This window comes from Canis aureus, chromosome 19 (assembly GCF_053574225.1).
Source record: "Canis aureus isolate CA01 chromosome 19, VMU_Caureus_v.1.0, whole genome shotgun sequence".
Classification (NCBI taxonomy): domain Eukaryota; kingdom Metazoa; phylum Chordata; class Mammalia; order Carnivora; family Canidae; genus Canis; species Canis aureus.
The window spans coordinates 4,827,995-4,851,670 of NC_135629.1; the positions used below are offsets into that span (position 1 = coordinate 4,827,995).

Below are 23,676 nucleotides of genomic sequence, written 5' to 3' on the forward strand. Positions count from 1 at the left end.
CCTCCGCTCCCTGCGGGTCTCCCGCCCTCTGTGACTGTGACGCAGGCGCGGGCGCGGGCGGGGCGGGGCGGGGCCGAGCCTGCAGGAGCTCCGCCCCCAGCGGAGGCGGCCGAGGCCGGGGGCGTGCCCTGGGCGGGGCTGTGCCCCCCCCCCCCCCGCCCGGTCGCGGAGCAGTGGCCAGCGCAGGGAGGGCCGGCCCCGGGATGTGAGTGAGGCGGGGGTGGGGGCGCGGGGTGGGGCGCCCGTCCAAGCCCCCGGGGCTCCCAGGGGTCCCTGTGGGCGGGAGCACGAGTGCGCGGGCTACCGGGCGGGCCCGCCAGGTGCGAGCCCAGGTACGGCGGGAGAGGGGCCGCTCGAGCCGGGTGAGCCCGGGCCGGCCCCGCGCCACTTCCCTGCGGCCCGAGGGACCGACCAGTGCGGGCCGCGGGGCTCCGACCTGGGCGAGGGCGCGCGACGTGCGCGGGTCTGACGTCGGCTCTCTCCCGGGCCCCACCAGCTGTGCGGAGGCCCCCCCGCCCCGCAGTGGCAGCAGCAGGAGCCCCGTTCTGGTCCCGGTGCGGCGGAGGCGGAGGTGTAATGTCGGGGGGGGGGGGGGGGGCGGTCAGCTGCGTGGCGGGACTGAGGTGCTCTCCATCCCTGGGCGGGTTGGGCCACAGCCTGCGTGAACCCAGACCTGCTGTTTCTGGGAACTGTCACCCCAACCCCCAGCTCTCCCGGATAGGGCGCTTTCTGTGCTCAGCTGTTTGGATGCATTATCTCGCCACAGTCACATATTTTACAGTTAAGGAAACTGAGGCCTAGGGCCGCACAGCTGTTTAGCGTCGTTGTTGTAATGTGGAGGTGAGATGCTGAGGCCTTGCAGCCAGATTCACCTGGGTGCACATCGGGCGCCGCACAAATCTGCAGTGTGACCTTGGGCACGCCTTGGTTCCCTCTCCAGGCCTCCGTTGTGATGCTGGTGCTTACCTCCTAGGGCTTGGGTGAGGTTTGGGTTGGATAGTGCAGGGAAAGGGCCAGTGCGCAGTAAGGAGCTGCTCTCATGACTGTCGTTGCTGTTGCTAAGTGGCCCTTTTCCTGGGGCTGACGGAGCTAGAGGTACTGGGTCAGGGCTGCGTGGTCAGGGAGGAGGAGGCTGCTTTCCGCACTGAGACTGCCCCCATGTGTGTGTCTGTCCCTGTGCACACGGAAGGCCACACACAACTCAGCTGTACCAGCATGTGCCGGAGACCCGCTGGCCCATCGTGTATTCACCACGCTACAACATAACCTTCATGGGCCTGGAGAAACTGCACCCCTTTGACGCAGGGAAATGGGGCAAGGTGATCAGCTTCCTAAAAGGTATGGAAGGCCCTGTGAGACCCTACATCTGTTCCTTCCAGCCCACCTCCCCCACCCCAGCCCCCAGTCCCCTCCCTGTGTCTTCCCTAACACAAGCTGCACTGTTCCACCTCCAGGCTCAGCCCTCAGACTGCCTTCCGCTTGTGCTGGCAAAGAGTCTTTTCAACAGACTCTGAGCATGATATGTTGCTCTTAAGTCTTCACTGCTCCCCAGCACTGTGGGCTTGGGTCCAGTCTCTGTCCGTGCAGGCCCAGGAGAACGGGAGCTGATTAAAGATGGACAGAGGGAAACTGAGGTTTAAAAAAATCCAGTGTCTGTTCCCCATAAGCTCAGAGAGTCCAAGAAGCAGGGTGCCTTTGCCCCAACCGTACTGATTACAGATGGAGCAAGTTGGAGCCCAGAAAGGTTAGGGAACATGCTCAAAGTCACACAGCTACTAAGTGGCAGAATGGGGTCTAGAACTCAGAGTTCCAGGCTCCCACCTTTCACAGCTCATTCTGCTGACTAGGGTGGTGCTCTGGAGTGTAGTTTCAGCTTTGGCTCTGGTTTAGGTCAGAAATACAGGAATCACAGTAGGCTAGTGTGAGAATATTTTCCCTACCCGCCCCCCCCACCCCGTATTAGGGGTTCTTTAAATTGACAGAAGTAGGGAATGTTACCTAGCATAGGACAAGGCATTATGGATCTTGAAATCACATAATCCCGATCATGCCATGGAGAAAGTTTCACGTTGGGGCTAGCCTGTCTTTAACACCGAGGCCCATTTTCCCCTTTTAACAAATGTAGAGGAAGCAGCAGGCTCTGCACGTTGCAGAAAATAGAATCAAGTTACAGATTAATAACAGTTTGTCTCTATCACATATGTTTTCTATTTTTGGTTAACTTCTATTTATGGCGATTGATACCAATTTTCCATTTACAATAGTGACCAGAATGAGTATTCGAAGAAAACTCTAAGTAGAAAAGAGTACAAGTGGTGTGCCAGGATGGTGAGAACCCCGGTGTGGGGACGGGGGTGGGGTGGGGTGGTTAGTGAGGCCAGCCTGCTACTCACCTCGAGGTTCTCTTGCCTTCTAGACTATGGTCCTTCATGCTCTGTTTCCAGCAGACCCAGCCTGAGCCACTCCCCCATTGCCCTTTCTTGGGAGCCCAGCAGCTCAGCATAGGGTTTTTTGTCTCCCTCATCTCTGAGCTGACCATCCTCCTGAGGTCTCTCCTCTGAGGATGTGGGTGGAAAGGAGACAGGGGGCACATGGTGAAGGGCCTTCAGTGCTGCCAAGAAAAGAGCTGGCCTTTTGCCTGAAGGCAGTGGGGAGCCATGGAATGTTAGTAAGGGGAAGAAGAGAGAGTAGAGAGTGCCTTCTGTATGTGGAGCTATATGTGGGAAATGTATGGAGCCGGTTGGTTTCTAAGGGTTACACATTAACACTGTTTCCTTAGATTCTGACCTTGTCCTTGTGATTTCTCTAGAACCCAGAGCATCATGGGTCTGTTCTAACTGTGCCCTAGAGCACTTCCTGCTCTTGGCTTCAGCATTTTCTTTTGCATAACAGAGCAAATCTTGTCTGGTGGATGCAATGTTACCCAAACATCAATTATTTGCAAGCCGCTTTTGGGACTTTGCCATATTCTCATACCACCTGCTCCATTGTTTACTTCTTCTTCTTATTTTTTTAAATTAACTTAGCTTCTGCTTAAAAAAAAAAAACCTTAAACTTGTTTTAAAAGGAAACATTATATCATCTAAATGGGAAAATCCAGTTTCATTTGCCATAAATAGAAGGTCACGGTTAAAAAAATAAATGCAGCAAAACTGTAATTTTCAGGCTGCTTACTGTGGCCTGGCAGTCTGTGTGGCTACTGCTTTTTGGGTTAAAAAGGGAGATAAGCGAGGGCTTAGGCAGGCCTTAAAGAGAGGCCATACCCACTGAGCCTCCTATGACATCACCAGAAGGTGGAGGGAGAATCCAGAAGAGCTTTTCTCACTTTATGTTAACATTATTGATTTCTGTGCCACCTGCTTCTGAAAGCTGTCCAGCCACACCTGAGCTCACCTCTGGGCTGTCAGTGGCTTGGGAAACAAGGATTGCTGGGTGCCCAATGTCTGATGCCCTCTGGCCTGAGGGCCTGGCATCACGGGAGGTGACCTGTTCACAGAAGCCAGCAGCTGCCCACCTCCTGACTTGGGGCAGGGTGAGCAGAGGCCAAGTCTACAGCCTACTGGAGGAGGTGGTCTGGAGCTGGGTCTGCCTTCAGGTCATCAGGGAGATGGGCTGCCCACTTTGTGGTTTCAGAAGAGAAGCTTCTGTCAGATGGCATGCTGGTGGAGGCACGGGAGGCTTCGGATGAGGACCTGCTGGTGGTGCACACAAGACGCTATCTCAATGAATTGAAGGTACAGGGGTGGGGGCTTGGGGGGCTGCTGACTGGGAGGGGTAGCCAGAGCAGGGGCAGCCCAGCCTGGGGAAGCACAGCCTCCAGGGGCTCCATTCCTGCTCCTCATGTGAGCCTGTGGTCCCCAAGAGAAGGAGAAAGGTGTCATAAAAAGGCAGATACCAGGGATGGGCTAGGCTGCTCCAGGAGGTAGTGAGCTCCCTGTCCCTGGGGGTATGAAAGGGGAGGATGCCCATTTGGTGGAGTTTGAACCTTAATAGGGGTTTCTGGCTTCTACATTAGTGCCTTTCAATCTGCGTTCTATGAACAAGCCTCAGAGATCCTTGCTGACGTGATGGGTGAGGGGACCCCCGTCCCTTGTCCCTATCCAACCAAAGCTGTCCCATTTAGGTCTATCTTTATATTGGGCTGAAGTTTAAGATTCTATTCTAAGAACTGCTACTGCTAAAGATTTGTTGAAAACTGCTGGGCTAGAAACTAGTTTGAAACTCCCTGGGGCCAAGCAGGGACTACAAACAAGTGGTCAGGCAGGTGGGGGTGGTGTATGGGGGCAAATGGGGGAGCTCCTGCCCCTTCCCAAGTGGGTAGCTGCTACTCAGCTCCACTGTGGGCCCAGGGTGGCCTGGGGCCTGGCTTTCTAAGAGAAGTTAGAAATTCAGATTATTAAGCAGCAGTCCCTAGTTTCTTAAAGTGGCAACTCATTTCAAGATTTTTAAATCCCATCTGCAGACCAAGCCAGGCCTATAGGCAGAGTGCTCGTGACTTCTTTGTGGCCTATAGGCCACAAAGCTCTCATCAGTGTTTGAGGGTCTGAGACCCCTGTGTGAGGTGCTCCCCTAGAGGGGATGCTAGGCTGGAGGGTTGCATCAGAACCTGGTGCTGCCAGCCTGCCCTGATGCGGGGCACGGTCAGGGATGCCACAGGTTCTCTGCCAATGGTATGGGAGCCCAGACTCCTGACCCCCAGCTCATCTTAGACCTAGCACCATGGCAGATGCTAGAGGTCACCAAGTGCCTCCCCTCTATAGGTGTAAAAGCCTAGGCCCAGAAAGAGGCCACAACCCTCAGGGAGACCCTAGGTAGGACATCTAGATAGTCTTCCCGGCTCCTGGTCATGGCTGCTACCCATCCTCCTCCCAGACTCTGGCCCGAGCTGTGAGAATTCTAGATGGAGTTGCGACAGTGTCAGCTCATGAAAGATTACCAGGAAGAGGTTGAAACCTGGATCCTGGGAGAGAGAGGTGTGTGAGGCCTTGGCAGGAAGCCCAGTCCTTGGCTGCCCTGGTTTCCTGGGGACCCGGACATGCATGGTCACAGTCCACAGCCCAGGAGCAGGGCCAGGAAGACATGCCTGCCAGAGTCCAGAGGGTGAGGGTGGGGAGCAGGGACAGATGGCAGCGGGTTGGGGCAGGGAGGGACCAGAACAGAATAGGGCCAGGGTGGACTGAATGTGAATGTGCCAGGGGAAGGCTGGGGGCAGAGGGGATAGAGGCTCTAGGACCCCACCTGTTTGAGACTTCAGGAGAACTATTCGGGGCTGACTGCATGGCTGGCCTTGGGCCCCTAAAAGCCTAAAGGCAGCTTACTGTGTGATAAATAATAATGATAAAAAGTGTTGACTGGTAGAGACCTAAGTAGAAAAATGAAGTCAAGAGCAGGAGAATTCAGATATGCTGACTGAGAGGACTAAGCAAGATGCTATGATTGGGCTTGTGTATTTGGTTTGGAGCTCCCTGGCAGCAAGAGCATAAGGAGAAACATGATGATTTCCATAGCACCTACTAAGGTGAAGTAGTCAGTCTTTCAGCACATCTGTATCAAATACCGACCGTGTTCTGGGTACAAAATGAAGAGTAAGCAAGTTTCCCTGCTCCCGTGGATTTGCATTTTTGTTGTGGGAGACCGAGAAGAAAGAAGTAACCACACAAGAGGACTTCACAGAGCACCAAGGGCTACAAAGGAAGGAAAATAGAGGGGTAGCTGGGTGGAGGACGATGGTTGATGGGGTGGCCTGGGAGGGAATAACATTCCAGAGCCACAGGCCAGGAAGGGGAGGGGACTTTGGCTCCTAAAGGGGTGAAGGGGGGAAGGGTGCTGGAGGCTGCACAGCACAAGGTCAGGATAGGCTAGCAGCACCTGGCCAATCTGGTCTTGCAAGCCATGGGAGGAGCTTGCATTTTGTTCCAGGTGCCATGGAGGAGTGATGAGGTGTGATGTGTCCTAGAGTTTCATGCAGGACATGGGCCCATCTGGGGAGTTTTGGCATTTAGGGGCTGCAGCTCAGGAACATCCCCCCTGCCCCCACCACATTCACCTGGAACAGTGCCCTGGAGAGTTCCTGCAGGTTTCTTGGCTCTTCTGTGCATCCTGTGGGATGCCACCCCCTCAACTGCCCCACCTCACTCTGCCCCCCACCTGTATCCCAGGGCTCATGCCTGGTCCTGTCCTGGTGTGGCCTTCGATGCTTAATATTTTAAGCATGGAAGGAGATGCAGTAGCCTGAGGTTTGCCAAGGTGTTATCCATTCAGGGGAAGAAATGTTTATAGAGCACCTGCTGCGTGCAAGGCCCAGAGTTGGCCCCATTGAGGGTTGGATTGGGCCAGTGCCAAGTTTTTGCCTTCTGCTAACCCCAGTGACTGTTTGCCTGGGGTGTGGGCTAGTGTGATGCTGATCTGACATCTTGACCTTGAATAGTGCTTGGGATACGTTTATCCAGCAAATATATATATATTTTTAATTCAGTAAGTATTTAATGAGCACCATTTTCTGTGTTCCAGGGAAGATATAACAAAAGAGATAGAGCCCCTCTCCTTAGAGCCCCTGGCATTTAGGTGGGAGAGAGTCAGCCAAAGACATGATAATGAAATCAATGATATGGTGTGTTCCAAGGCACTCAGTGCTGTGGGCAAAAGTACAGCAGAAAAGAGGGTGGAGGGTGGTGGGGACTGCAGTTTGAAATAGGGAGGCTAGGAAGGGGCTTACTGACATGTGATCATGGACTGGGGCAGTGAGGGAGGGAGTCAGCTATGTGGGAATGTGGAGGGAGAGCATTCCAAGTAGAAGGATCAGCAAGTGCAAAGGCCCTGAGGCAAGAGCATGTCCAATAGGTTCTGAAACAGTACTTGCCACTGGCTGGGACGAAATGGGAGGTGGGGGAGACTGGCAAGAGATGGGGTCAGAAAATGATCAGGGGCCAGGCCACACAGGGCCCTTTGTACTGCTGTGGCTTTGCTCTGAGGGCCATGGGAGCCAAGGAGTGTTTTAAGCAGAAGGACATGCAAGAGAAAGAGAACCATGGGTGCCCGAGGCACAGGAAGTCTGGCCACCTCTTGGACTTGGACCTAGTCACTGACCTCACAGCACTGGGAGGGAGGGAGACCTTAGCAGCAGAGCAGGGGTGGGAGGGGGCTGAAGTCTCAGTGGCAGAGGGTCTCTGGGGAAATGCCCCCCCTCCAAGCTGCCTCCTATTCTTCTCTCTCTCTCTCTTTTCTTCCCTGAGGGGACTCTTGTCTCCTTTTTTCTGTCATTCATGGTAAAATTCAGATAGCATCACCAGTAACCATTTTAAAGTATAAAATTCAGTGACATTTAGTACATTGACAATGTGGTGTGACCGTCATGTCTCTTTAGTTCCAAAATATTTTCCTCGCTCCAGAAGGAAGTCTTGAGCCCACAAAGCGGTTATTCACCTTCCCACCTTCTCCCCTGCGCCTGGTCACCAACCACCAGCCCGTGTTCTAACTCCATGGGCTTGCCTTTTCTGGATGTCTCTTCCTATGCGTGGAGTCCTACAATATGTGACCTTCAGTGTGTGGCTTCTTTCACCAAGCACAAGCGTGGAGTTTTCAAGAATCATCCATCCCGTGGCATGTATCTGCACTTCATTCCTTATTATGGCTGATTAATATTCTGGTGTGTGGAGAGACCACATTTTGTTTATCCATTCATCAGTTAACGGGCATTTAAGTTGCTTCTAGCGTTTAGCTTTTGTGCACAGTGTTGCTATGACTGTGCATGTAGGAGTATCTGCTTAGGTACCTGATTTCATTTATTTTGCTTGTATTCCTTGGACTGGAATTGCTGGTCATAGGGTAACTCTTTGAGGAAACCCCAAAATGATTCCCATAGCAACCGCACATTATATATTCCTAACAACTGTTCAAAAAGGTTCTAATTTCTCTACATTCTCATCTACCCTCGTTTTCTGGTTTGTTTTTGATCATGGCTAACTTAGTGGGTATGAGGTAATATCTCATTGTGGTTCTAACTTGCATTTCCCTAATGGTTCATAGCACTGATCTGTTTATTGGCCATTTTTATATCCTCTTTGAAGAAGTGTCTGCCCAAGTCACTGGCCCACATTAAGAAATTAGATTGTTTATCTTTTTGTTGTGGAGTGTTAAGAGTTCTTTGTGTGTTCTTGATATTATATGATTTGCAAATAACATCTTCTCCCATTCTGTAGATTTTATTCTTGCTCTCTTGATACTGTCCTTGGATGCACAAAATTTTTAAATTTTGCTAAACTTTAGTTTACCTATTTCATCTTTTGTTGCTTGTGCTTTTGGTGTCACATCTAAGAATTCATTGCCAAATCCAAGGTCATGAAGGTTGACTCATATGTTTTCTTCTAAGAGTTTTAGTTTGTGTCTACGTCTTTGGTCCATTTTGAGTTTCAGTCAATGCATATGTCTATCCTATGCCACTGCCAGATTGTTTTGATGACTGAAGCTTTGTAGTAACTTTTGAAATTGGGACTCGCAAGTCCTCAAACTTTGTCCCTGAACAAAACAACTTGAAGTTGTTGGGGTTTGTGTGTGTGTGTGTGTGTGTGTGTTTTGAAGTCCTTTGAGATTCCCTGTGAATTATAGAATCAGGTTCTCTATTTCTGCAAACAAGGCCATTGGGATTTTGATAAGGGTTGTGTTGACTCTGTAGATGAGTTGCGAGAGTATTGTCTTTTTTATAGTATTAGGTCTTACAACTCATGAACAGAAGATATTTTTCCATTTATTTAGATATTTAACTTCTTTCAGCAGTATTTTGTAGTTTTCAGGGTGCCAGTCTTGCACCTCCTTAAATTTAAAGTTAAATTTATTCCCAAGTATTTTACTATTTTTGATGTTCTTGTAAATGGTAAAATGGTAAAAATACTTTTAAAAAATATTTTATTTATTAGAGAGAGCATGAGCAGGGGGAGGGGAAGAGGGAAAAGAAGGCTCCCTGCTGAGCAGGGAGTCTGACATGGGGCTTGATCCCAGGACCCTGAAATCATGACCTGAGCCAAAGTCAGAAGCTTAACCAACTGAGCCACCTGGGCCTCCGTAAATAGAATTACTTTTTTTTTTTAAAGATTTTATTTATTTATTTGACAGAGAAAGAGAGAGAGAACACAAGCAGGGGAGTAGCAGGCAGCGGGAGAAAGAGAAGCAGACTCCCTGCTCAGTGAGGGAGACCAATGCAGGGCTCAATCCCCAGGACCCTGGGATCATGACCTGGGCCAAAGGCAGACACTTAACTGGTGGAGCTACCCAGGTGCCCCTGAAATCTTTTTAAATTTCCTTTTTGGATTATTTGTTGCTAAGGTATTGAAATACAACTGATTTTTATGTGTTGATCTTGTATCCTGAAACTTTACTGAATTTAGTTCTTCAGTTTAATAGGGGTGTGTGTGTGTGTTCTTTAGGATCTTCTGTAGTCAGCGTCATGCCACCTGTGAAAAGAGATAGTTTTACTTCTTGCTTTCTAATTAGGAGACCTTTTATTTCTTTTTCTTGCCTAATTGCTCTGGCTGGAACTTCCAGTATGAGGTTGAATAAAAGTAGCAAAAATAGGCTTCTCTCTATCTTGTTCATGATCTTAGGCTGAATGTTTTCCATTTTTTAGTACTGAGTATGACATTAGCTATGGGATTGGGTGTATGTGTATATGTGCACACTTATGTGTATGATAGATGCCGTCTACCAGGTTGAGGGAGTTGCTTTCTATTCCTAGCCTGTTGATTGACTTTATCATAAAGGGTGTTGGATTTTGGCAGAGGCTTCTTCTTCATCAACTGAAATGATCAAATGAATTTTTTCCCTTCTCTCCTTTTGCTCCCACTTTCACTGGGACTCTGAAGGGTTGCAGCTATCTCTTCCCTGAGAGCAATTCTTTTTCTATTTTTTTTCTTTCTTTTTTTTTTTTTTAGATTTTATTTATTCACGAGACACACAGAGAGAGGCAAAGACATAGACAGAGGGAGAAGCAGGCTCCGCCATGCAGGGAGCCGTATGCAGGACTCCATCCCAGGACTCCAGGATCATGCCCTGGGCCAAAGGCAGACACTCAACCACTGAGCCACCCAAGTGCCCCTTGTTTTGGATTTCTTAGGGTCTACCTGAGGAAATCAGGCAGCTGGAGAATAGAGCCTTCTAGAGCTGAGAGTATGGGGCATGTGTGGATCCCAGAGGTATCTCCAATTTCATGTGTCCTGCTATCTGTGAGATCCCCAAAAGGCTGAATTGGACATGGAGGCCCTGACACCTGGCCAGGCCCTGAGATAGGGAAGCTCGCAGGCCATGGACATTACGCTTGGGCAAACCTCCTTTGGTGGGCAATGGACATTACGCTTGGGCAAACCTCCCTTGTTCATGTCATGTCATTCATTCATTCATACATTCATTCATTCATTCATTCAGCACTGTGGGGGTCAAGTTCTGTAGAGCAGCGGTTCTGAAACTTGCTTAAGCAGAGCCTGCTAGGAATGGAGGTGCAAGGGATTCCTTGAGGGCAAGCTTCCCTATGAAACGTATAAGAGAGGATGGGAGGTGTAGAGAAGCTGGGCACATAGGAGGGAGCAGTAGAGGTGTGGCCTCGCTGGACCACAGAGGCAGCTCTGGGCTGTCTCAGGAGCAGGGCCAGGCTGTCACAGCCCCTTATCAGCCAGTCACTGTTTTGGGCTCTACTGCGGGGCACAGGTGAGGTGGCCTTCTCTGAGGAGTATGCAGGTAGAGGTCTGGGCAAGAATAGACAGCATGTACTGTAAGCACCTACTGTGTGCCAGGCGTCACTCTTGGCCTTGTCTATATGGCAGGAATGAGCATGTGCCTACCCTCCTGGCCCTTGACATCCTTCTGGAAGGGACAGATAGCAACAGAGACATATGTCAGGTGGAGACAGGTGCTGTGCAGAAAGATGAGGCAAGGGTAGGAGTGGGAGTGGGAGGGGGGTGCCCAGCGGGGGTACTTCAGATGGGGAGATGAGGATAGGCCTGGTGGATGGGTTTAAGTTCTCATTTTAGGACTGATGGGGAGGGGCTCCTGTTTCATGGATGTGGAGTCAGGAGGGAAGTAAAGGGCCGTGCCCAAATTCACCAGCAGTGGCAGAGACCTGAGTTGGACCAGTCTGATTCTGAGGAGGACTGCTGAGCCCTGTCCCCGCCCTGCTTCCATCTAGCCCATCTCTCAATGCCCTTGCCTGGGGCCAGGCTCTCAGAGGGCCTGACCTGCTGGCAGAACTGGGCGCTTTCATCTCCGCCTGCTACGCGCACGTCCCAGATAAAGTATCTGCCCTCCCTCTGTCGTGCTCCCACATGGCCCCATCCTCCAGGGCCTGGTCACCAGCCTGCCCCACCCCCTCATTTTTTTTTCACCCTGGCCACTGGTAGTTTTTCTAGAGCAGCACTATCCAACAGAACTTTCTGCCATGATGGAAATGTTCTAGAAGGGCTCTGTCCAGGAGCCGTTAGCCACATTTGGCTACTGAGCACTTGAACTATGGCTAGTGAGACCGAGAAACAAACTTCTATTTTTTTAAATTGAAGTATGGTTGTTTTTTTTTTTTTAATCAAAGTCACAAAATTCTAATTAAAATTTTTAAAATTAATTTAAAAGTGAACCGAAATAGCCATGTGTGGCTGATGGCCACTGGATTGGGCAGCACAGGTCTAGATCATCAGTAGGCAGTGTCACTGCCTTGTGCAGAAACCACCGCTGGGCCCGGGAGAAGGCTGACACGTCTAGCACCCTCTTTCACGGCCGGAAGTGGAGATGCGTTGGCAGACGTGCACCTTCTCCCAAGGGAACTGGTCCCCTTGGCTAAATCCCAGATGTGCTTCTGGTGACTTTATGCCTGGCTCATGTAAAATTCATTTTCTAGCCTAGGAGGTTCCCCGTGGGTCCCACATGACTGTAGCTTTTCAAAGATCAGTACGTGTTACGTAAAAAGTAAAGGAGGCTGCTGGAGGTTTGTGGCCAGGAAGTTTGGGAAATGGGGCGAAACGAAGTTAAACAGGATTCTTCACTGTGAAATTTAGAGCCTTTAACACGCCAGAGGGTGTTGTGAATTTCCAGGAGGCGGACAACATAAGCCGTGTTTCCCAGACTTGTTTGACGCGGAACCCTTTCCTGATGGAGAGCTGAGCTAGACAGTCGTTGTGGAACGTACTTTAAAAAATGCCCTTTTCATGGTTTTGCATCTATGTTGGACCCCTCAGGAGGCAGGATAAGGTTTCATTTCCTTTCCATCCTTATTCCCTGCTAGTTTGCTGAGGCGGAGAGGGAGGCAGGGACCTAGTGTGTTCCCTCGGTGACTCATTTAGTTTTATAGTTTTAATTCATAGCAAACGGTGGCTCCATGCCTCCCATGTGCCAGGCCTATGCTGGGCTGTGGGACTGGTGTGCTGAACGCATAGAGCTGGCCACCTTCCGCTCCCTGGGTCTGTCCCCCATCACATATGTGCACGTGCACACATATGCCACATGCACACAGACATGGACAGGTCTTGGAGCTTTCCAACCTTCCTGCTCTCAGCCCTAGCACCCCCACGTCCTCCCAGGTCCTGTGGGGCCTCCATGTTGTACAACCAGAGGGCTGGGGCTTGAGGAAGGCTGGCTGGGTACCTCTTTTCAGCCTGCAGGTGGCAGAGGTTCCATGGGCCCTGCTCACCAGCTCCTTCACTTGAGTGAGGTAGCCAAGTGAGCTTCCCCAGCCTTCAACTGTCCTCAGCCTTGGTGGCCTGAAAGGGGTGGCCACACAAGTGGTTAGTGCAGTTCAAGGCAGCATGGGTGCCCAGCATACCCGGACCCTGACAATGTCTTCCCTTTTGGCTGGGGTGGCTGCAGTGGCCCCTACAAGGTTGACATGGGTCCTGTCCCGGCCATGAGTGGTGCTCTCTAGCTAGGAAGCCTGCCAGGACTTTCTCAGGTGTGTGCCCTTTGTCTGTCTCACTCCATCCTTGGCCCTTCCCTCTCCCTCTCTGCTGACTCCTTTCCCTCGTTGAGCAAACCTCTCCTGCCCTAAATCTCCTTTCCTGGTGGGGGAACCCAGTGGCAGTGCTCCCTGTCTTCAACACCTCTCTCTCTCTTTTTAAAAATATTTTATTTATTTGTTCATAAGAGACACAGAGAGAGGCAGAGACACAGGCAGAGGGAGAAGCAGGCTCCTCGCAGGGAGCCCAATGTGGGACTTGATCCCTGGACTCCAGGATCATGCCCTGGGCCGAAGGCAGATGCTCAACTGCTGAGCCACCCAGGCATCCCAGCACCTCTCCTTGCTTATTCCTTCCTGAAACTTCTCTCTGCCTGGCCACCTGAATGCCCTACCTCTGGCCTGCCCTAACCTGTCCCAGAACAGCCCTCAATTGTCCCAGTGGGCTACACTTCTGGGCTTTACCCTTTAGGGGTGGAGTGTTGTGGTTCCAACCTTGCATCCTTGACCCCTCTGTCTGCCTATCCCTCTCGTATTGTCTGTTAACTGTTCCCCTCTCACCTCTCCAGGGCCCTCATCATCTCTGGCTTCCCCCCGCCCCCTGAGGGGCAGTGGCTGCTTCTATTGGAGTTCTCCTACATGGTCCTCCTGGTGTGGCCAGAACAGCTTGGGAAAGCATTGTCTGATGGCTCTCTGCTGCTCTGGCGAGGCTGTCTGAGAACAGTCTCTGGCAGCCCAGGCCCTATGTGACAGGCACAGTCCTGTCCCAGCCGCACCCAACTTCTCGGGAACTTGGACTTGCTTTCCGTCTGCTAGCAGGTGTCTTTCCTTTCACCTTGACCCTGATATCTGGGCAACTTTGTTTCACTTTCAAGGTCACTGCCTCCAGAATGCCTCTCTGCTCCCACCCGGACACAGACCGTGCTCTCCATCGAAGGCTTTGTCGCATTTAAGTGCCTCCTCACTAGTCTCCACCTTGGCACCTGCTGCCTAGCAGACACTCAGTAAACATTTGCAGAGGGCCCTGGGCCCCACTGAGGTCCTGCCTGGGGTGAGAGCAGACGACGCAGATGCAGGTACATCCCCAGCCAGGCAGGAGATGGTTCAGGATCTGGGTGCATGGACGTTTGCCCAGGGGCCTGGGCAGGGTCATAGGGAAGGCTGTGTTCTGATCTGGGGGCAAATGCCTTTTGGGTACCCTGGACCCTCCTGCCTCAGCAGCCGAGATGAGGGCCTGATCCCCCTTTGGAGGGAGATCTGATTCCCGGTGCATGAAGAGGTCACGCTGTGCCAGGAGAGCAGGAGACCTGGGCTTCCAGTGCCGACGCTGCCAGTGACTCACTGTGTGACCTTGGAAAGAAAGATCTTCCCAGGTCAGGGCCTCAGTGTCCCCTCCTTTTGTACAGTGGGCAGGCTGGGCCAGTGCTGGGTCTGCAACCCCTGTGACTTGCAGCTCTTGTTGTGGGCACAGGAGGGCAGCCAAGAGCTGTGGAGCACAGAGGAAGGGACCGACAGTTTTAGGGAAACTGCTCTTTCGGGAGCCCAAAGCTGGGTGGGGGGCTCTCATTTCTGACCAGTTTGACAGTCTGCCAGACTGGAAGTTCCAGGGCACCTTGAAACCGGCACTACAAGGAATCGGATTTCCCAGCTGCAGCCTCTGAGCTCTGCCAGCAGTGGGAGGCCAATGGCCTGCGTCTCTCCCTCCGCAGTGGTCCTTCGCTGTTGCGACCATCACAGAGATCCCCCCTGTCATCTTCCTCCCGAACTTCCTTGTGCAGAGGAAGGTGCTGAAGCCCCTTCGGACCCAAACAGGAGGAACCATCATGGTAGGTGGGGAGGCTGGCAGAAGGACCTGCTGGGCTTGGGACCCCCACACCTCTGGGCTTCCCCCCCTCCCCAGCTCTCCGTCTGGAATACGCTCCTCCCTCTTGGTAATTGCATAAAATCCTAAATAGTCCTCCAGGCACAGCAACAAGGACTTTTTCTCCCAAAGCCTCTCCCACGTGCTCTGCTGCCTTGGGGACACTGAATTCCTTGTTCCTCCGCCCACCCCCCATCTCCTATTGGAGTTACCGTATTTGCTGGTATATAAAGACATGTCCCTATGCCCCAGAGAGTATATAATCAAACTGGCACCAATATACTCAACTCAAGGTGGAAAAGCAAACCCCCATGACTTCAGTGATGGGTCATGCTCTGCTCACCTGGCATCATGGGTATGGCAGTAAAGAGCACTTGCAGCAAAATGAGGTTTCACATCCCCTATGTAGTTGTCTGTAAAACACAGAAAGAAAGGCAGAGACACAGGCAGAGGGAGAAGCAAGTTCCCTGTGGGGAGCCCAATGTGAGACTCGATCCCTGGACCCCGGGATCATGCCCTGGGCCAAAGGCAGACGCTCAACCACTGAGCCACCCAGGCATCCCAACATTTCAGCTTTAAATGTAGGATGATCTAACCCAGGGCTGGATCAAGACCTGTTGATCCTGATAGTTTTCTTTCTAGCTTTGCAAATTTGTACTTTTTTGTTTATTTCTTGAGGTATTACTGCCCACCCCCAAATGATGATTTCTTACAGGATTTTGGTATTCAGGCTGCCGTATTTCCATGGGAAAAAAAAAAAAGTCTATTTTCCCTTTGAAGGCCCTGTTAAGATCATTGTCAGCGCACATGTGATCATAACCACTTTGATTTCTTCCAGTTTCTTTGCATAATTGCAAAGGGGCTGATGTACTGCACATCTCATATGCCAGCCAACCCGGTACTTACTTCCAAGCCTGAGTCCGAGCTTGCTGGAGGGTGGGTACCGCCTGAACCCTACCTTATAGGTCAGCCCTACGTCCCACTGACTGGACCTAGTGTCTATGGAATGAAGGAGCGAATCCGTGAATGAGTGAGTGAGGGAAACAGTTGCCTGTGCCTCTCACCCTGTGCTTGTCTCCAAAGGCAGGGAAGCTGGCCATGGAGCGAGGCTGGGCCATCAATGTGGGTGAGTGCCCTGGCCAGCCTGGCCTGCTGGGTCCTGGGGGCTGGGAGGGCCAGGCAGCTGCTCTGTGAGGCAAGGCTCTGGTGCCTCCAGAGCCACCCTGAACCTCCTTATTAAGTGGGATGGGGGACAGTATGCAGCCATCTGGTGTCTGGGAGGGATCAACCAGTGCCTCCATCTGGTGTGGAATCCTTCTCTAAAGGAGTTCCCCAGCTCTGCCTTTGCATACTTCCAGTGACAAGGAGCTCACTCCTCTGCAAAAGCCTGCATCATCGCCTGGGCAGACCTGAATGGGGCTCAAACCTGCAGCATTTCAGTCTTTTCTGAAAAACTCCCATCAGCCTCCTGGGGCCCAGGACCACCCGCAGGGGTTTGGTCACATGATGGGCAGACAGGCCTGGGTCAATACCATGTCCTCCTCGGGGACCTGAAGGCTGATAGTCTGAGGTTCCCCGGACTCCCCTGCAAGCCTGGCTCATGGGATGGCAACACACATCTTCCTTGTCCCTTATCTGTCCCTCACTGAGGCGCAGCACTTCACAGTTAGCACACCTCTTTGCTGTCTGGCCTCTCATCTGAGCTGGGCATCATTGTTGTTGATCCCACTGTACTGACGAGGACACAGCTATGGGGAGCAGCCTGGTGGCTTGCTCAGAGTCTGGAGCAGAGGACCCCTACTTTGCCTGTGAGCTCTGCAAGGCCAGGGGCTGGGGCTTTTCCAAGTTGGCATCGCCAGGTACCCAGCCTTGGGTCTGGCATAACTGTGATGTTATGATAGACTGCTGAACAGATGAATGAAAGAGGCACACTCTGCACGTCTACAGCAGGGTCCTCACGAAGACCCCGGGAAGCCCTTCTCCTGTGGAAGGTGTTGTGACCTGACAGTTAAGAGCCCAGGCCTGGATCCAGCCTGGGTTTGAATCTTGGCTCTGCCGTTAGTGAGCTGTGTGATCCCAGGCGAGGTGCTGAGTTTCTGTGTGCCTCAGTTTCTTCATCTGTAAAATGGAGATGATGGTACTAGTGCCCCTACTTGGAGCTGTAGGGAGGTTTCTATAAGTTCTGTGCCCAGTCTGGGAGTTCACAATTGGCTGTTATCTCATTATTAAGATCTGTTGACAACCTGTTGGTGTGAAAAGAGACGAGTCCTTTGTAGCCATGGGTCCTGGATTCGAACTGCTGGGTGGGACAGTTGTTGGGCTCAGTTTCAGAGGCCCCTGAAACTCGAGTTCTTTTTGTAGGGGTTGCGGGGCAATGGGCTCTCAGGGTGGGGTAGAAGCAGGGGCCGGATCCTGGTGTCCAGGGCCTCCCCATTGCCATGAGTGCCCATGACCAACAGAAGGTGCCCCTCCTGGCCATCACTTTCTACCACCTGCAGAATGTGGGTGATCCCAGGGTAAACGGGCCCCCATAGCCCCACCACCCCTTCCAGGCATGGGAAGTCACATAGAGGTGGCCTGGCCCTACAGAGGCAAGGAACAACTTTTTGCCTTGGGCCCCTCGGGGTTGTGACGGGTAGTGGGGGGGGAGTGACTTGTCAGGACCACCCTGAGAGGTTTCGTACTCTGGGCAGGGATAGCCTTGATGACAAAGCTGTCTTCATGACTCGGGGTTCTCAGTTCATTTTGCCAATCTGGAGTTCCCGGAGCCTGGCTGAGCAGGGCTGGGATACGGGCAGGATGTAGGGGCAGGGGAGTGCCTGGCCCTGACCACACCGCGTCTGCCCTCCCGCAGGTGGAGGCTTCCACCACTGCTCCAGTGACCGGGGCGGGGGCTTCTGCGCCTACGCGGACATCACACTGGCCATCAAGGTGCGCCCGAGAGCACGTGGGGACTCGCCTCCAGGAGCCCTCCCGGGGGTCCCCCCGCCACCCCCAGTTTGGTGTTCTCCACATGACAGAGAAGGGAACTGAGTCCCAGGAGGAGAGGAAGCGTGCAGGTTGCCCAGGCAGTCACTTGCTCATCTGCATGGCCTGTTCTGCAGGGAGATCGCACAGCCTCCAACAATGGCAGGGACAGGAGACAGCAGCCTATTTGTCAACAATATAGGGAGCGCACTGCTCCCCCAGAGTGAGGAGCAGGTAGAAATAAAGATGGGGATTGCAATGGCTGGTTCCGGCAGGCTCAGCCCTGCCCCAGCCTGCACTGGCCATGGCGTACCTCATTTATGCCTCACCTGTGCAGATGAGGAGACCCAGGCCCAGAGAAGCGAGGGACAGGGCTCACACTATCCCTGCTTACACCTCTGTGGGGTTGCAGAGCTCCCCTTAACCACCCTGTGCCTGGCCTGGTTCTGGCGTCAGGAATGGCCTGGTGTGGTCTCTGTTCTCACAGGGCACACAGACTAATAGGGGCGGGGGGACAGGTCAGCAGACCCTGGCCATTCAGAGAGAGGGATACACGGGAGACCTTCCAAGAGGGTGGGGAAGGGGAAGGAAGACTTCCCGGAGAAGGCGGCATGAGAACTTGGCCTTGCAGGATAAGGCAGGGAACGCAGGATGAAGTTCCAGGTCCAGCCTTGAAGGAAGGTTTCCCCCTTCCAACCTCTATATATTTCCTGAGGAATCCTGGGCTGTCCCTGAGGGCTAGCCTGCCTGCCCTGCTCCTGACCTCCAGCCCCCTAGGTCACAGCACATGCTGCCTCCTCCAGGGAGCCTTCCCTGACCCCTCACACATGCTTCTCTCAAGCCACACAGTCCTCCTGGGCGTGAGGTCTTTGCCTGGTGGCCTGATTGTCCACAAGTATGTGCGGCCTCCCGCCTGGCCCCTCACCAACTAGGAATCCCTGGGGCTGTGTCCTCTGGCTGTGTGGGTTCTCACGGCCCCCCTCTCTTCCCCTGGCAGTTTTTGTTCGAGCGAGTGGAGGGCATCTCCAGAGCCACCATCGTTGATCTTGATGCCCATCAGGTGAGTACCCTGTGGGGCTGCAGTCTCCTGGCCCGGCCTCCTCGGGCCCCCATGACAGTCAGCTGTCACATGACTGCCCATCGTGGGGCTCCCTTCCCCCTGGGAACATTGCCAAGCCCCAGGCCGAGTCTCTGCCACCCCCACCCTGATCTGCCTTTCTCCTCGCTGCCCATCTTCTGAGCCTCAGGCTGGAAGCAGAGGGTCCGTCTGTCCCTCTGCCCCACTCAGGCCACCCAGCACGCTGGCTTCTCCTTGCTTCTGTCAAACCCAAGGGTCCTTCCTCCCTTCTGACCGCCCAACACACCAGGCCGAAGGCTCTTCCTGAAGCTGGGTCTGCTGATGCCATGCTCTCTAAAGCCTGCTGTGGCTTCCCAGTGCTTCCTAGTCAGTTTGAGGTGCTACCCCCTGTGGAGAGCTGAGGACCACTGTGGCCCTGGCCCTCAGACAAATGCTTACACACCTGTCTTCAGGGTTACTTGGGCCTGAGGCCACTACCCAAGAACTCACGGCCTGAGGGTGAAGCAGCAGAGGGCAGGGCTTCCTTCTCAGGACTCTAAATTGAGGGTTGGCTCCTCTGGCCAGACAGGACAGGACATTAAATGGGCACTTGGGGACGACTCCCTCACCCCTGCTGTTGTGCCCTTGTGCTGGCGGGTGCCCCACTGTGGGGCTTGTGACGCTGAGCTTCAGAACCTAGTCACACCTGCACAATCCTTTCCAGTTTACCTTTCACGCCCCCGACCCTAGCTGATCCTACCGCAGACTATAGAGAGTGTGGCAGGGCTAGAATTCCTTTCTCATCCCATGGAGAAAAACTCAGAGGGCTGGGGCTTGCTCCAGGTCACACTAGAAGACCACGGGGCTGGGATTTGAGGTTGAATTCCAGCTCTGCCACTTAACAGCCAAGAGACTCCCTGCCTCCAAGGGCCAGCTGAGCTGCCCAGGCACATGGGCCATTTCCTGGGGTGTGTGTGTGTGTGGGGGGTGTTCCTTCCTTGTTGAGGGCACCTGCGTGCAAGCAGCTTTCATGTCCTCCCCACAGGGCAATGGACATGAACGGGACTTCATGGGTGACAAGCGTGTGTACATCATGGATGTCTACAACCGGCACATCTACCCTGGGGACCGCTTTGCCAAGCGTAAGCTGCCCCTTATCCTTCAGTGTTAAATGTACTCCTGCTTGGATGGAGCACTCTCTCTGGGGTGTTCCCCACGTGCTGGGCTCTGCAGAAGGCACTTCATTTATTCTCAGCATCCCTGCAAGGCAGGGATTGTTTCCATTTTACAGACATGCAGACTGAGAATTAAGTCGCTTGCCCCATTCAAAACCCCATAAACCTTTCCAATATTATATTAGGGTAATATAATTCCACCAGAGGAATAAAACAGAACCCCTCCAACGTAGGCATTTTTCTGGTAGAAAACAGGGAATGACCAAAAAAGAAACGGCAGGAAAAATTTGATAAATAGAATATAAAATAAGATGACATAAACCAGGTCAAATATAAAAATTGTTAAAATAAAGGGAGTGGGTGAAACTGATCAATCAAAATGCAGAGACTCCTAGATGGACCTGGAAAACACAGCAACCTGCCCGCTTTGCAAATAAACAGGGGACATTTGTGCCGGTGCATCTGTTGAGGGTAATTCCGCCCCAGATGTGGCCCAGGGGCACGGTTTCTGAACTGAGTCTTTCCAAGGTGCTGGAGATTTGGGCCTGTTGGGCACAGCAGGGTGGCTGCATTTCTGGGCAGAGGCTCCAGGAGGCGATGAAATCAGATTATCACCCATAAGGGTTCTAAATCCTCAGGGCAAAGTGTTTTATCTGCAGCCCCTTCCCTCCCTTGGGCCCCTTGGCAGTTCTTAGCGCTCTTTGGCTTCATTTTGGCTGGCATGAGGCAGAGCAGTGCTGGAGTCAGACCCTTTCCAATCCTGCCTGAGGTCCCAGGCAACCCTGACCCTCCTGAGCCTGTTTGCCTTCTTTGCACATGAGGGCTGTCCCTGTCTCCCCCACAGAGGCCATCAGGCGGAAGGTGGAGCTGGAATGGGGTACGGAGGATGATGAGTACCTGGATAAAGTGGAGCGGAACCTGCAGAAGGCCCTCCAAGAGCACCTGCCCGACGTCGTGGTGTACAACGCGGGTACCGACATCCTCGAGGGTGACCGCCTTGGGGGGCTGTCCATCAGCCCACAGGTGCGCCCCGACCCCGGGGGGGGGTGCGGGGTCTCCCCTGGGGACCCGCGGCAGCAGGAAGGCGGGCAGCACTGGTGCTTCTCCTGACGTCAAGGAGGGGCCGGGTGGGGAGGGCTTCCCGAAGCCACGGGGACCCGGCCCGCCTGAGCCGGCCCCCACCCTCCCTCTGCAGGGCATCGTGAAGCGGGACGAACTGGTGTTTCGGGTGGTCCGGGGCCGCCAGGTGCCCATCCTCATGGTGACCTCGGGCGGCTACCAGAAGCGCACGGCCCGCATCATTGCCGACTCCATCCTTAATCTGTACAGCGTCGGGCTCATCGGGTCTGAGTCCCCCAGCCTCTCGGCACAGAACTCAGACACGCCCCTGCTGCCACCCGAGGTGCCCTGACCACGCTGCCCTCCTGCTCTTCCATGGCTCCCCGCCTGCCTCAGCCCCGCCCGCCCCTCAGTGCTTCTCCTTTTCTAACCACGGGGGTGGTGGGGGTGGCTGCCAGGAGGCGCCGAGGGGCAGGGGCCGGTCCCTCACTGGGCTGGCCTTGGGGGCAGACCCCCGCGCCCCCATTGGGTGTCAGGGGTCTCCGGGCCTCTCAGTGGCTGGGGGCTGAAGGCAGGGCCCGAGTCCCAGCCGACTCACGTGGGGTTGTGGGTCCAACCAGGCCCTGCAGAAAGGTGGGCAGTTTCCCAAGGTCGGAGAATGGGAGGTGAGGCTTTGGGGGCCCAAGTCACAGGATCTGCTTCACCCTGTCTTCCTCACCTCAGGGAGGGCACGGGCAGCCGTGGGCATCCGTGTGGGTGGGCCTGGGGGCCAGGTGCCACAGCTCGGCCTCCCGGGGTGGTGGGCTCTGGACTCCCAGCCGACAGGCAAGAGCCCTGGTCCTGGACGTGACGGGTGGCCCGGAACGGCATGCGAGTGGGTTTTCCCATCTGGTATTCCCCTTAAGTGAAGCAAGGGCTGGACCTGCTTTCCCAGGGCTCCTCGGTGGTGATAAGAGCAGGAGAGGGCCCGAGGAGCCCCAAATCCATGTTCCAGCCATGGTCTTGCCTGTTTGGGGAGAGTAACAGGTTTTGGAGGAAGACGCTTGGCTCAGTGAGGGGCCTCAGCACTGGAGGCTTGAGGGGCTGCTGACCCTGGTGGGGAGGGGCAGAGGAAGGTGAAGCCCAGAAGGGGACCCTGGAGATGGGGACAGGTGGCCAAGCTGAGTCCTGTGGGACCTGAGGCCCCAAGTATGGTAGCCGGGCTGGCGTTCCTGGAGGTAGTTCAGAGCTCGCCATCCTGGTCTATAGGTTGTATGGGTAAGACCTGGGGCAGGAGCTCGGGGGGCGGGGGGTGGGGGGGTGGAACAGGGTGTGGCTACAGCCTCCACTGTCCTCACTCAAAGTTCCCAGGTCCTGACTATGCTTGTGTCTGAGGTCCCAAGGGGGCCCTGACCTCGTCCTCAGCTCTAATCTGAAGGGAACACTCAGGGCCACCCAGGAAGCTGGGTGGGGTGAGCATCCACGCATCCACCCCTTTACCTGAGTGTGTTCTTAGCGATCATGGGTGGGGGGTGTGAGGAGGGAAAGCGAGCCAGCTGAGGCATATCCCTGTCCCCGAGCAACCCCACCATGGGGCTCATGTTCACTACCATCTGGGGGTAATCTTGCATCCTCCCATGTACTCCCTTGGTGCTCCCGCTCCTGGGGGACAGGAGGAAGGGTTTCAAAATCATGAACTATAAAAAAGACTGACCTCCTGGACTAGACCTCGAGGCACTAACCACGCACTTGGACTCCGCCCCCCGCCCCCCTGCCCGCCCGGCCTGACTGAAGGTACCTAACATCCCCTCACGTCCACCTGGGGCCTGCGACATGTGGGGGCAGGCAGTGGGCTCGCTTCATCACTGTTGAGCTGCTGTTTGTAGAGAACCATAAAGGCTCTTCTTGATTGGACTGGCTGCTGTGTGTTCTTGAGATGAAACATTCTTATCTCCTAAGGATTAGAGGAAAGAAGGGTTTCAGATTCACATAGCAGAGCTGGACATCAGCAGCTGCCCCATAATTGCTAGTATTTTATCCCATTCTCAGAGTCCAGCGAAGTAGGTCATTGTTCCCATTTTACAGGTGAGGCATTTGAAACTCAGCAAGGAATTTGCCCCAGGCCACACATGTGCTAGAACCAGGCTTGAGCCTACCTCTGCCAGATGCCTCAAATCTGGCAGGGGGTGAAGGAAGGAGGTGGGACCTGGGACCTGGGACTGTGTGGAGAGGGGAGGCAGCTGGGGGGCCCTGGCAGGGCAGCAGGTGAGGTGTGGGGGCAGTCTCCCAGCCCTGGGCTGTGGTTGGAGCATGGGGATGGGGCACAGGGCTGGTCTGGGGCAAAGGGGTCCAGGCAGGTGGAGAGCTGAGCCTGTCCTCAGCCTGCAGAGTGACCAGGGCATCCCCAGTGTTGGTGGCACACCCTGGATGGGAAGCAGGGTGGCCCCCAAGTGTTAGTGCCAGGGACAAGGACATCTGGTGTGATCTGGTGAAGATACCTGGGTGGTGGTGGGGACAGGGGTCCAGTTCAGCCCTGGCTGGGTATAAGGAGGAGGATGAAGGCTGACAAGGGCCAGGCCCTGTTCCAGGCTCTCTGCACGGAATACCTATCAGACATCACAGAACTTTGAAGTAAGAACTATATTTATCTCTGTTT

The 23,676-nt window shown here is 53.9% G+C and overlaps 1 protein-coding gene across 11 annotated transcripts; it reads left to right on the forward strand.

Annotated features, from left to right (window-relative positions):
- The first annotated feature begins 136 nt into the window (after window positions 1-136).
- On the forward strand, window positions 137-22,934 carry HDAC11 (histone deacetylase 11). Of its 11 annotated transcripts, none has more exons than XM_077857673.1 (10): window positions 137-205; window positions 1,190-1,338; window positions 3,634-3,734; window positions 14,632-14,748; window positions 15,867-15,909; window positions 17,638-17,714; window positions 18,748-18,810; window positions 19,853-19,949; window positions 20,827-21,005; window positions 21,178-22,934. In XM_077857673.1, coding segments are annotated over exons 1-10 (1,044 nt in total). In that variant the 5' UTR covers window positions 137-203; the 3' UTR covers window positions 21,394-22,934. The 11 variants fall into 11 exon arrangements, with proteins under 11 accessions (XP_077713799.1, XP_077713797.1, XP_077713803.1 ...); XM_077857671.1 differs by lacking the exon at window positions 15,867-15,909 and adding an exon at window positions 17,888-17,984; XM_077857677.1 differs by lacking the exon at window positions 15,867-15,909 and adding an exon at window positions 17,888-17,984 and having other exon boundaries at window positions 20,827-20,952.
- The last annotated feature ends 742 nt before the right edge of the window (window positions 22,935-23,676 follow it).

Bases quoted from the DNA above. Each gene is read 5' to 3' on its own strand.
- HDAC11 (XM_077857671.1), top strand. The intron at 14,749-17,637 runs GTAGGTGGGGAG...GCCCTCCCGCAG, and splicing joins AAACAGGAGGAACCATCATG to GTGGAGGCTTCCACCACTGC. The intron at 21,006-21,177 runs GTGCGCCCCGAC...CTCCCTCTGCAG, and splicing joins GGCTGTCCATCAGCCCACAG to GGCATCGTGAAGCGGGACGA.